At 47.1% G+C, this 13,234-nt stretch overlaps 1 protein-coding gene across 2 annotated transcripts in view; it reads right to left on the reverse strand.

Moving 5' to 3' along the window:
- Positions 1-13,234, reverse strand: part of LOC147419782 (uncharacterized) — a 130,987-nt gene that overhangs the window by 81,720 nt on the left and 36,033 nt on the right. For both annotated transcript variants that reach the window (XM_086505654.1, XM_086505655.1), the window contains 4 exons: positions 4,081-4,209; positions 3,936-3,985; positions 3,755-3,852; positions 3,381-3,665 (listed from right to left, as the gene is read on the reverse strand). In XM_086505654.1, coding sequence (XP_086361780.1) covers positions 3,381-3,665; positions 3,755-3,852; positions 3,936-3,985; positions 4,081-4,209 — 562 coding nt within the window. The remainder of the gene's footprint in view (positions 1-3,380; positions 3,666-3,754; positions 3,853-3,935; positions 3,986-4,080; positions 4,210-13,234) is intronic.

The following is a 13,234-nucleotide window of genomic DNA, read 5'->3' on the forward strand; positions in this document are numbered from 1 at the left end:
CTTTCATGCCGAGGCAAGAGCCTCTTTGCACAGGAACCAGTGTAGCTAGCTGCTGCACCAAAGCAGGTCCACGAGAGGGTGATAACCTCTCGATTGCGCAGTAAATTCAGCACTGTCTACTTGCTGTTTTTACTCTGTTTTGACTGTTTTGTGCCCGGAATGTTTCCAGAATCAAGGGGCACCAAGCCCAAGGTGCAGGGAACAGTGTAGGGACCATCGTGTGCCCAAATCAGATCAAAAATAGGATTGAACCAGAAATTACAGCGACCTGAAATTTACTGTTTCGTGCTCCCGACTGAGGGATAACGCCAGTGGGATAGAGTCCTGAGCTTGGAAACTGATTCGGATTAATTTCGGTACCGTTATGCTGCCGAAATTTTGCCGAATCTGGAGCGTACTAGCTCGATGCAAGTGTTATCTTCCAGGGACTCTCTTTTTGTAATTCTCTCTCTCTAAATTAAAGAAATACCAAAAGGGGCGCCAGTCTTTGGGGCCTACAGGGTGTCGATCTCGTGTGCGCAGTGAAATTCTAGTCGTTGGACGCAACTGTGTTCTCTTCCCTTCTCAGTGCTCTGTGTAAAGTTAACAGGTAATTGAAATAGTACCGCCCTCTACGTTGTACAGGCCGGTTATAGGCTGTGGGACTCCAGACAGCCGAGGTGCATCACTTTGTTTAAGTGGCTGGTTGCACGCAGAGCTACAGCAGTAGGGAGCTGGCTTCTGCATAGTGGTCTCTCGGCCGCATGTTCAGCCTGTGACCAGTTGGTGGAGAGTCAGCGCCATTGTCTTTGGGACTGTCCCTCGGCCCAGCAGGTGTGGCTACGAGTTCTTCGGCTGATGCCTACTCTCTCCACGGCTAGACAATACACTTGGGGGGCAGCGGCTTGGTCCACTCTCATGGGCCCGGCACTTCAGTTTGAGCTATCTTCCACCAGCAGGATGATAGTGATACAGGGGGGGCGTCCTACACTCCAGCCTGCTACTGCAGAGCTTACTCCACAGGAGTGGTGCAGTGAGAGAGAGGAGTGTTGGGAGCTCATCAGTGGCCTGACACTTTGGTTCATCTGGCAGGCCCGCTGTTTCCGCATTTTTGAGGCCCGCTCTGTGCCGCCAGTAGAGACTGTTCGTGACTTTTGGCTAGAGTTGATCCATACTCTCAGAGGACAGCTTGAGGGACTACAAGGCAGCTCCGACCGCATGCGGGAGCGTCGCGAGGCTTTCCTTCGACTATGGCGCCTTGGGCCTTTCTACACCATTGTCCAGGGTGTGCTCAGATGGCACTACCGACCACCTGTGTGGCTCTTCCCTCCCCCCATCCCTTGATTTAGCCTCATTGTATATATGTTGTTCTTTCATTGAAAGAGTCTCCCCATCATGTTTGTTGTAGCCCTCTCTTGCAGAGGTGGTTGTAGCCCTACGGGCAGCTTTCATTAACTAATAGAAGGATCTTTTTCTCGAAAAAAAAAAAAAGTAGGTAGAGCAATTTGGGTAAGAAAATATATAAGCAAACCAAAGTTAGCACTAAATGGTAGAAGAGGCAGCAGGAGCTCCACGCTCAACAGGCAACTTCTCAACAGAACCCCCCAGGAGACCTAGCATTTTTGGAGCAGAGGCATCACCTAGCGTTTTCATCACAGATCAGCCAGCGATTTGCTTTTGCAGATTCCGGCGACAGCAGAACCTCAGAGTAGCCTAGCGTTTTGCATTTTGCAGAGCAACTGGCGACAGGAGCAGAAATTCAGCCCTAGCGTTTTTGGTTTGCAGATTAGCCCCGGCGTTTTGCAGCTTTACCGCGACGGAACAGCAAGGAACATTAGCGTTTTCAGTTTTCAGCAATTAGCACCCGCAGATCGAGCCCCGAACCTCGCAGACCTCACCTTCCTACAGCAGTTCCTCGCCGCACGGTCAGTTTCTACAAGGTTTACAGTTTCAGCCCGGAAAACGCAGATTTCAGCATCTGCGTTTTCAGCGCGTCGTCGTCATCGACATCGTCACCGACAGAGTCAAAATTCAGCAGATAGAAGATTAGCAGATTTCAGCCATAGCGTTTTTGAACAGCAGTAGAAAGATTGCAGATTTCAACACGTAGGTCGACTTCGTCATCACCATCGTCGTCGTCGACATAGCTTAGACTTGCATCAGTCTCATGCATACCATTTGTACCAGATTGTGCAATCATAAGTAGACCACTCTCGCCGACGAGAGTGGGGCCTTCGGAGGAGGGTTTTACAACGTCTCTGGTGTCGTATCTCTCTTCTCTCTCTATCTCTCAATCTCATACACTTGCACGTAGTGTCCATTCACTTTGTTTGTGATCAGAGCATTCTCTCATTAAGAACGGAAGGCTCTACCTTCCATAAGAACAAAAGGAACCTTGAGCACAGTTCGGAGCACTCATCTTGAGCAAAGCGCAAACATTCATTCCGCTGCACCTTACATTGTCGAGGCAAGAGCCTCTTGCACAGGTGTACTGGATTAGCTAACTGCTAATGCCAAGCAGGTACAGTTTGATTTAGAGAGATTTCTCGCAAGAAATCTCGTCTAAATCAAAGGGCAAGTAGCCCTACAAGTGCAAAAACTCAAGGGCTACCTATAGGTGCGTTCGGCACGCAAAACGAAGCCAAAACAGAGGATTACAGCTTGCTGTAATTTTCTGCAGGTTTAGGGTTTTGACCCTTTTTGATGCCTGAGAGTCCCAGGAGCTTCGGGAAAGCTAGGGAACTGTCAAACAGGTGTTCCGGTGCATTTTAGAGGCGAAAAACAGAGAATTCAGCCAGCTGTATTTTCTCACATGTTTGTAAAAGTACTCTAATGCGGGTGGAAAGTCACCTATGACATGGGGATTTTGGCTATGAAGCCTCCTACTGTTGTTATGCTGCAGAAATTGGGCTAGAGTAGACAATTTTCAGCCCACTAAAAGTGGGACAGCTTGTAGAAGTTTACAGGTTTTCTCCAAGTTAATTGGAATAAAGAAATGCCGAAAGGGGCGCCAATAGGGTGTCCCTGTCTACTTGGGAGCACGCTGGCTACCAAGTCGTGATTTGTTTTCAAGTGTTGAATTTCAGTACCAGGTTTATTCGTGAAGTTACTTTGTGTCTTAAAGTACATGCAAAGTTAAACAGCATATGGATCGGGTGAGAGCCAAAGTTTACCCCCCTTTAGTGAGGCTACAGGCCGGTTTCATAAGCAAAAATCAAACACATAAGAAATGCACTGAGAAGAACGTCAATCTACTCTAGGTGCATTTTGTGATGAGATAAAAGCAAAAGATCATTTTTGGCTTTGGCTGCTAGTATTTTTCCTCCAAATTGCAACATTCTTGCCTTCTTTGGCATAGTTTTAAACAGCTCTTGATTTACATGATTATAAAGCAGAGTTACCTTGACCATTTTTTGAATCAGTAATTCAAGAAGATACCGTGTCTGAACATCTGCAATCTGTCCTTCTCTCAGCATGTCAGAGGCAATAGGGCTTCCTCCGTAAGGACTCTGAACCAATATAAGTCCAACAACCTTGTCTCTTAGAGACGGCCAATTTATGGCCACAGCTGCTGCTGCGTCTACACCTCCCTTGCTGTGTCCCAAAACTGCCACTTGCTTGCCTGAACCCCAGTACAATTCCTCGATATAATCTTTCAAAACAGATGCATTTGTCTCTACAGCAGCCTGCAATAATTTAAGTTACCTATCAAAACAGGCAAGGAAACCACATTCAAACATTTTTGTGTGATGGTGTTCAAAGCATTGTGATGTACCTCACTATGTATTTTTGCTATATGGCAAGTCAGTCCAAGCTTTAAGAAATAAGCCTTTGTGTCCACAAAATATAATGGACCATGATTGCTAAACAAGCCTGCCCATAAACACCGTAGAAGTTACTTTCTTGAAAAAAGCCGCCTATCATCTAATTTTCAGGTGAGGGGCTGGATCATAGACCTGGTACTAAGAGGTAGACCAGGTCATCTGGCAGAGAGTGCACTCCATGGCTGCAGAATACTTGTCAGAATCAAACTTCCAGAAATATCTACATTCAAAGCAAAGGAAAAAATGGCCTGCTTCGTAACACCATGACCTTACATACCACACTGTCTCAAGAATTTGCCCAAATCTCTGTGTCCGGTCCTGAACACCCACAGAACCAGGTAATCGTTGCAGCCAACCGATATCATCCATAGAACCTCTCCATGTTGTTTGCACTCGATCTAACATTCTGCACAGGAATCTAAGCATAAATTTCCTGAAAAACCTAAGGCAAAAATAGATGGTATGGTATAAACTGAGAGACAACAATCTAGTCGTTCTGTCATGCTAAGAATGACCATCTAAACCACATGCACAGAAGGGCCCGCAACAAATGCTGTGATAATAAAATAAAGATGTCAGAATGCAACAGAAAGGATGGTGACACACACAAGAGAGTGAGAGAGGAGAAGATGAGAGGGGCAAGAGAGAAATGAAATGAAATGAAATGTTATATTAACGTCTTCAAAAGGCCAAAATGACCTATGAGACCAAAAAGTTACAATTGGGGAATCTGATACCATGTCTGAGTACGGAAATTACAAAGTTACAAAGAACTAACACTAAGGAGAAAGGAAATCGGGGGGGGGGGGGGGGGGGTGGTGGTTTGTGGGTTCATATGAAATCTCTCATCGGTCACTGTCTGATCTCATCGACCTCCTCCATGGTCAGCACCCTGGTTGGGCGTCTTGCATGTCGAGCTAGAGTGATCTGTATCTTCTGTTGCAGCCTTCGTCGGTAGTGGGAGACCCCCCGAGGTCGTGGACGTCTGGATCTGCCAAGCTCAGTGGCTCGGTCAAGCAGTGCACCTCTAGTATGAGTAGGCTCTGAGATCTGCTGTAATGACTGCTCCGTTGGCTCTCCTCTGGCTAGTGTAAAGAAAGCTGTGATTCGTCTTTGAGATTGTCTTTCCCCTGATGTCCTCAACAAGCTCTCCCTAAGTCTCCGCAGCTCTAGTAAGAACAACCCGAGACACCTCTGATCCTTGTATCTCATGACTCTAGAAAAAGGTCCGAACCCTTCTCTGAACAGGCAGTGGAAGCGGCCGCATATCTCATAGTATGCCGGGCAGTGACATGTGTAGTGCAGCTCTGTCTCTGCCGGCACCCCTCGAAATCGGCCTGTCTCGATCTGAAGCTGATGTGAGGATGTACATATCTGTCCAATAGCGCATCTTATTCCTTGAGATAAGTGTGTATCCATGTATGCAGGCCTAGTCACAAAGCCGTCCTCCGTGAGTTGGAGAAGATGCTCTCTGTAGAAGGCCATCTTCGTGCAGAACTCCTGTGTCAGCTGTATCCATGTGCTCCTGGTATTTAGTTGAATAAGATCCTGACGTATGAGTCTGGTGGTCTCTGTCCGTGTGAGAGACAAGGAGGGTGCATCCAGGGAGTATTGAAGCGGAGGTAATCTATCCATGTTGAGACCATGCGACTGAAACCATGCTGTCATTTGTCCATACCAACATGCTGTATCACCTTGTAGAGCTAGTTGTCGAGATGACTCCAGGGCAAGCCGAGCGTATCTGTCCTTGGGGAGTGCATAAAGAATACTGATCTCGTCAATGCCTCCACCATTGGGGGGGGGGGGGGGGGGGGGGGGGGGGGGGGGGGCCCAGCTCGGCTCGGATAATCTCATGTGGTACTGAGGCCTTAGCCCGAATCATCAGAGCCATCATAGAGACCAGAGGCCTCTCCATACATCTCCATCCATCTGTGTTGCCAGATCTCCCATGGTGGTCTACTGAGGGTCCCCATATCTGAACTCCATAGAGCACAGCTAGAGTCACCAGAGTGTCAAAAAGCCAAAGCTTTGTTCGCGGTTCCTGAAACTGAACCTGCGAACACATCTTCTCCAGTCCACCCAAAGCTGCATATGCTCTCGTCAGTCTAGTCTCAGATGCTCTCCTTAGTGAAAACACCGGTCCACCGAAGACTACCCCAAGATAGGTATATGCATCTGTGTACTCCACAGTCTCCTGGCCATACATAAATGTGGGTGCCGACCTCCTGACCCACTGTGGTGTGGTGTTGAACACCATAACCTTGGTTTTCCCCAGATTGACAGACAATCCACTATCACGAGCAAATGAATGCAGAGCATCCAAATGACGTTGCATCCCCTCTGGAGAGTCAGAAATCAGCACAATATCATCAGCATATAGTAACAGCGGAATCCATGTCCCTGCTAGCTGAGTCCCCCCTGTCCCCCTGATGCTCTACATAGTCCGAAAACTCATCCACATACATCCCAAAAAGAGTCGGGGATAGGGGGCATCCCTGCTTTACTCCAATATTGGAGTGGACCATGTCAGACATTCCCTCAATGGTGCATACCCGCCCCATCACTGTCCTGTATAGAGCCAGAATACCCCATATCAGCTCTGTAGGCACACCCATGTCCTGTAGTCTGCGTATAAGTCTAGCTCTCGGCACTGTGTCAAAAGCGTTTGCGGAAATCCGCAAAGCTACAATAGATCCTCCTACCATGGTGTCTACCCTCCTCAATAATAGCTCTGCGTGTCAGAATCTCGTCAAGAGTGGAGAAACCTCTCCTGAAACCTGCTTGCCTTGGTGTTCTTATGCCCTCTCGCTTTGCCCATCTACTCAGCTCCTGCTCAAGAACGGATGCATACAACCTAGCTAATGTGTGACCAACCATGATGGTGCGATAATTCGCGGGAATCATGGGATCTCCTGACTTGAAAATAGGCACAATCGTAGAGAAGACCAAGTCTCCGGGAAGCCTTCATAGCTCGATTAAACATCATAGCCAGGAGCTCTGCAAGCATATCTCTGGCATGGATGAAATGCTCTGCTACCAGACCATCATGATCATGTGCTCTCCTTGTCTTCATCCTGTCAATGGCTTTCCTTACCCTCTCAGCAGTAAAGAAAGAACATGTCTCCGGGCATGTCTCTAGTGGGTCCAGCACAGGTGGTTGCCCTGATACTGTGTAGAGAGATGTGGCATATTCCCCCCATGTCTCAGTGGAGGTGACCGTTGGTGGTGGTGAATGCTCGTGTAATAACCTCCATGCTTTGCCTGAGTCCTGACTTATAAATAGCTGATAAAGATCCCGCTCTAGCTGAGATAGATGGGTCCTTTTCTTTCGTCGCACTTGGCAGCGAAAGATAATCCCTGATTGTCTGTGTGGTAATACCCATGAGCACTTCCCTCTGTAATTTGATCCTCGTCTCTCTGCACTCCTCATCATACCAACTGTTCTGGGGCATGCTCCCAGATCATCTCCGTGTGGGCTGGCTGTGGGGATATGCTTTTGATGCTGCATCATGGAGCGTCTCTGTCAGTATCTGAGTGAGTTCATCTAGTGGCCGTCCCGGCTCTTGGATGCATAGCTTTCTGTATATCTCATCCATATACATAGAATCCGTCTCCCTCATGAAGGTATACCAAGTGTGTGGAGACCTCTCCTAATGGAGCTGTGCTGAACTGAAAGGTCAGGGTGAAAGACACGATAGCATGATCAACTGCTACTCTAAAATCCTGAAAGAATGGAATGAGATCTGGCTGGGCCATAACATAATCCAATGTGCTGGCACCATGTCGGTGTGGAAAGCAAGTAAAACCTCCGGCTGTCGAAAATCTTTGTAGGCCATTCACAATGGCCAATCTGTGTGCGATTCCCATATCTATCAAGTATCTGCCATATTCAGTGTATTCTTCATCTTGTGATAGTCTGGATAGACCCATCTCTGTGACATCCAGCTCCCTAAGCATCTCTTCGGAATTATAAAACATTGTCTGGTGGTGGGCAGTCCTAGCATAGAAATCCCCTAGTATGATAATGTCACCATCCTTGGAAAACTCCCATATGTCATTATCCAAAATAGCAAAGGGGGATTGTCCTCTAGTTGATGAATGTAGAGGTATCTACCCGTTTCTGCCCTGAGCCTCACCCACATGTACCTAGTCTGTTCATCCTTGCGTGCTATATATATCAGTGGCTGCACTTCCTCGCTGAATAGAACTGCCACTCCCCCTGAGCCCCGTCCTCGATGCTCCGATTTGGTCTCCTGTCTGCATGTAACAAACTGCTGACGTGTCAAAGCCTAAAGAATGGAGCCAACTTACAGATGCCAGCCGAGGGGCCTAAACCCTAAGAAGAACAAGTAACAGAAGGAGTCCTACCAACTTATGGGGACCCCGTTCAATGGGGCCCCAAGTGACATAAAGGATTCAAATAAAGCAAGAGCCGCACACACACACAAATTGATGACATGGCAGATTTTTCGAAAATTGTGTTGTCATGATGACGTGGCAAGCTGTACGGAATTCCGCGTTTTGCGCTCGCTGATGATGTGGCAGGCTGTACGGATTTCCTTGTGCTATGCCATAGAAACAACAAAAACATGCTCGCAAAGGAAGTATTCATCACGTCTCTCTCTCTCTCTCTCTCTCTCTCTCTCTCTCTCTCTCTCTCTCTCTCTCTCTCTCTCTCTCTCTCTCTCTCTCTCTCTCTCAGAAGAGGTCCTCTCTCAACGGAAGAGTTTGAGAAAGCCAAAAAAGAAAAGTTGTGCTTTAAATGTTTGGGAACTGGACATAGCAAAAAGGATTGTCCCACTGGGAAATCTGCTGCTCAAGACAAGGGGAAGGAAAAAGCAATGCACATGGTGCAGCTTTTACCTCTTGAGTCCTCTTCCCAGTTTGCTAATGTGGAAGTAACACACACCGAGGCGGTGCATGAGTGTTGTATCACGGCCTCCATCGAAAGAAACCTTTGGGGAGAGTACGGCAGAGAACGAAATGAGTGGGGGGCAGGGGGGGGCAGCACTGTCGGAATGTGTGCGGTCTAGCTGGGAAGGTGCAAAACCTCTAGCAAGGGCCTTTAAATATGAGGTTATGGCTCATTCTCTGGCATGCTTCCTAGAGAAGGTGCAAAGTCTGGAGTACCAACTTGTACTATGTTGATGCAATATAAATAAATACCGAAAGGGGTGCCAAGGTTTGGGGCCAATACTCTCTGGGGTGGAATTCCACCACTCCATGTCGCGTGTCGTCTCTCTCTCTCTTTCAATTCAGTTGCTATTAAAGTGCTAAAAGTCTGTTCAATCTGTTCTTTTCTATTGGCACATGGTGCCCGTCTTGTGACACTGCAGGCAACCGCTCACCTGTGGCATGGATTGTCCAGGTGCTTGATGCATCTCAGAGTGGAAAATGATGTCTCTCCCCGTGAAGCTATCCTCAAAGGCCCCTACATCAAGACGGAGTGACCCATTACAATTCCAGGTTGCCATCTTTACTGTGGTCCCATAGGTCTCGCACCGTCATGTGGGACGTCGCTCCAATATCACCACCTTTCCATCCCTGTAAAAAGCAATCTTCCCCTATTCCCTTGCTGCTCTTATTTCCGGCATTACTTCTTGCATATGAGCAATCTGCGAGAGGGTAAGGTCATCTCCAAGAAAGATGCCAGTCTTCTTTAGAGTCGGTCTCTTCTTCAAGAAGTCTTTCTTCGCTTCCATGGAGGGGAAGCGGAGAATGAGTGCCCTTTACTTCGAGGTTTCTCTATTGCTCCCACTTTTCTTAGTGCCCACTCTCCAAGCCCTCATATGCGTTTGCTCGCTGACTCCCACCAGAGTCATGAGTTCTTTCACCTCTTTATCCACATTATTTTGGTCTCTGAGGCCATATATCCTTACGTGTAGGCCCGTACACATCTCCTTTGCTCCTCTTCTAGTGTCAAGTTGATGATGGTTGGCATGAGAGTGGGGGTTATTTCCTTGCCTTTCCCTTTCTTGACAATCTCGATCCATTTTTCGGTCTTTTCTACTTTTTGTTGGGTCTTTGTGATGACATCTACCCACGAGGTCGTCGTTTCTTTTTGTTGCTCCCCACCTTCTTTGATGGTTCGCACTTGTTCCTTAATCGTGTTAAGCTCTTCAATGACAGAGGGTTGAAGCTCTCCTTCTTCGAGGTCATTCTGCGATCGCACCTCTGCAAGCTCTTTCTTGAGTAGTGCGATTTCCTCATCTTGGTCCTTCACGTGATCCTCGAGTGTGTGTATCGTGCTTTTCTGTACTGCCACTCGTGCGTCGACTTCGTTAATAGTATCTAAGAGGTGGCGGTTGATCTTGCTGATGGACTCGCTCAATTCTTCTTTGCACTTTTGGATGGCATCCTCCACTGGGTCATCCTTGCTATTTTGCTTCTCATGGTTGAGAGGCCGCAGCAAGAGAGGGAGAGGGGGACAGAAGCGAAGCAAAGAAGTTAATTTTTATTTTTTTTTCCCTCTCTCTCTCTCTCTCTCTCTCTCTCTCTCTCTCTCTCTCTCTCTCTCTCTCTCTCTCTCTCGCGCGCGCGCGCGCGCGCGTCAGCCTGAAGAGTCTTAATACGATCTCCATTCTCCATCAGCTTGTAGCAGGGGTCGCCACATTTGCGGGTCGGGTTCGATGGATCCGCCTACCGAAGGGGAAGGGCCGAGTGTAGATAGCTACACCACCCCAAAAAAAACAACAGCTACATTTAAGCGGAGAAACAGAGATACTGTACTATCTACAGGATCATTACGAGTGGGGAAAACGTCCAAGATACATGATGAACTAATGATGGAGAAGGTCCAGGTGATGCTCAAATCAGAGCTAAACTACATGAGAGATGACATCAGGAAGGAAATGCACGCGAGCGCTGAGAGCTACAGGGAGACAAGATGAGAGAAGTAAGGAGAGAGATCCGGGGGATACAGAATGAGGAGATTCAGAGCTTGAAAACGGAATTACGAAACCTAATCAAGGCCGAAGTAAATGTAACAGAATGCGTTATGCAAAAGAAACTCGATGAGGGAGTAGCAAGTTTTGAAGCATGGAGAACAAATATGGAAAAACACATGGGGGAAAAGGATGCAATAATCAAGGAGCTAAAAGGAGAACTTGCCGCTTGCATATCTGCAACTAAGGAGAAGGGAGATGACCAACCTTCGGTGCTGAAGGAGCTCGAGGACATGAAGGATCAGATGAAAACTCTACGGGAAGGAGATGAACAAAAATCGAAAACGGCATCTTCATGTGCGGAACGTCTTGTGAAGACACAAGAAAAGGTTGATGAAGCAGAGAAATGGATTGAGGATGCGAAGAAAGGGAAGGCCCAGATGCTCGAGACCACACCTACTTCTACCATTATTAATATCACCATTGAGGAAGAGCAGAAAAGGAAGACTCGGGCTCTGCATGTGCGGGTCACAGGAGTCAAAGACAAAGAGAATGTAGATGAAGAAGTGAAGGAACTGCTACAACGCATGGGCATCACAGAACCTACTCACACAAGTGCATGGAGAGTGGGCAAGAAAGGAATCGATGAGAAGGGAGATGTAAAGGATAGGGCACTTATTCTCCGATTCCCGAAAATAGAAATAAGGAAATAATTTCTAAAAAAGAGGCCAGCTCTTAAGAAAACCGGTATTTTCCTGGGAGATGACCTTACATTGGCACAAGTGACACACATGCAAGAGTCGATGCCAGAGATCAGGGCAGCAAGAGAATCGCCTTTTATAGAGGAGGGAAAGTAGTGGTTCTAGAAAAGCGCTCAGCATGACGGTGCGAGACCTATGGGGCGACGCTCCGGATAGCAGCGTGGAATTCTAATGGATCATATAGGCTAGATGTAGGTGCCATGGAGACATCGTTCTCTTAGGAGACTTTAATGCCAGAACGGCCAACTCTCAAGCAATATTCTATGATACTTCTGAGGAAATGCTCAAAGAAGTGGATTTATCACAGAGGGGGCTTACTAGAAACTCACAGGATAAAGAACACACTAAATATGGGCGACATCTCATGGAGATGGCAACTATACATGGTTTGGCCATACTTAATGGTCTAAAGAATTTCCCGTTATCTGGGGGATTCACATGCTTCCCGCACAGGCATGGGGCCAGTACAATGGATTATGTCATGACTTCACCAAGCTTTATTTCTAGTATCAAGGACTTTAAGGTGGGACCCAAACCGGTTGGGATTGCAGTGGATCCTGCTCTATTGACCTTATCAATCTCCTTCCAATACAATGCCTCCCAAGTACAAAGGAAGAAGACACACACAAGATATACTTTCACGCCAGAAACTGATTCAGTCTATGTGGAAAAGATCTATAATAGGATGTGGACAGCCAAGCCAGTATATACTATAGAGGAGATTACTTCTCAATTAACAGAGATACTACATGGAGCAACACAAGAGGCATACCCACATACTCAACCTGACCAGAAGAGAGGATCTGGGAACATGCCTCAAAACAGTTGGTATGACGAGGAATGCAGAGAGACGAGAACCCAGGTCCAGAAAGAGCTTACACTTGGGATCATCACATATAAGCTGTCTCGGATTGCTCTTCGGCGTATAATACGTCGCAAGAAAAGGGCATTTTTAGCCAAACTGGAGAAGGATTTATATCAGCTCTTCTTGAGTCAGGACTCACATGAGGCCTTGCGCTTATTTCACGAGCACTCACCGCCTCCGACGATTACTTCTCCTGAGATCTGGGGTCAATATGTAACATCATTATATATGGTATCTGGACAGCCTCCATTACCAGATCCGCTAGAGCCATGCCTTGCTACTAGTACTTTCTTTACTACGGAAATGGTGGAAAAAGCCATTGATAAGATGAAGACAAGAAGAGTATATGATCATGATGGTTTAGTAGCAGAACATCTGATCCATGCCAGGGATCTACTTTAAGAAGTCCTTGCTCGTCTGTTTAATCGGGTCAGTGTGAAGGATTACCTGAATCTTGGAAATTATCTACTATCGTACCTATTTTCAAGTCAAGGGATCCTATGATACCCGGGAACTACCGTACCATTATGGTAGGTCACACTTTGACCCGACTGTACGCATCCATTCTTGAACAAAAATTGAGTAGATGGGCAGAGAATGAGGGCATAAGGGCAACAGGACAAGCTGGATTCAGAAGGGGTTATTCCACTTTAGATCATATTCTTACGCTCAGAGCCATTATTGAGGAAGGAAGACCAAACGGGAGAAGGATGTATTGTTGCTTTGTGGATTTTCAGAAAGCTTTTGATGCCAGATTGATGCGCAAGATGCAAGAGTTAGGGGTCCCCAAAGAGATTATTTGGGGGATCATGGTCTTATACGGGTCAGTAACTGGTTATGTACGTACTCCAGAAGGGGATTCCGACATTGTTCATTCCACCGTTGGAGTAAAGCAGGGATGCCCACTTTATTTGGTATGTA

The sequence above is a fragment of the Adiantum capillus-veneris genome, chromosome 29, assembly GCF_014529385.1.
Source record: "Adiantum capillus-veneris isolate H3 chromosome 29, ASM1452938v2, whole genome shotgun sequence".
Classification (NCBI taxonomy): domain Eukaryota; kingdom Viridiplantae; phylum Streptophyta; class Polypodiopsida; order Polypodiales; family Pteridaceae; genus Adiantum; species Adiantum capillus-veneris.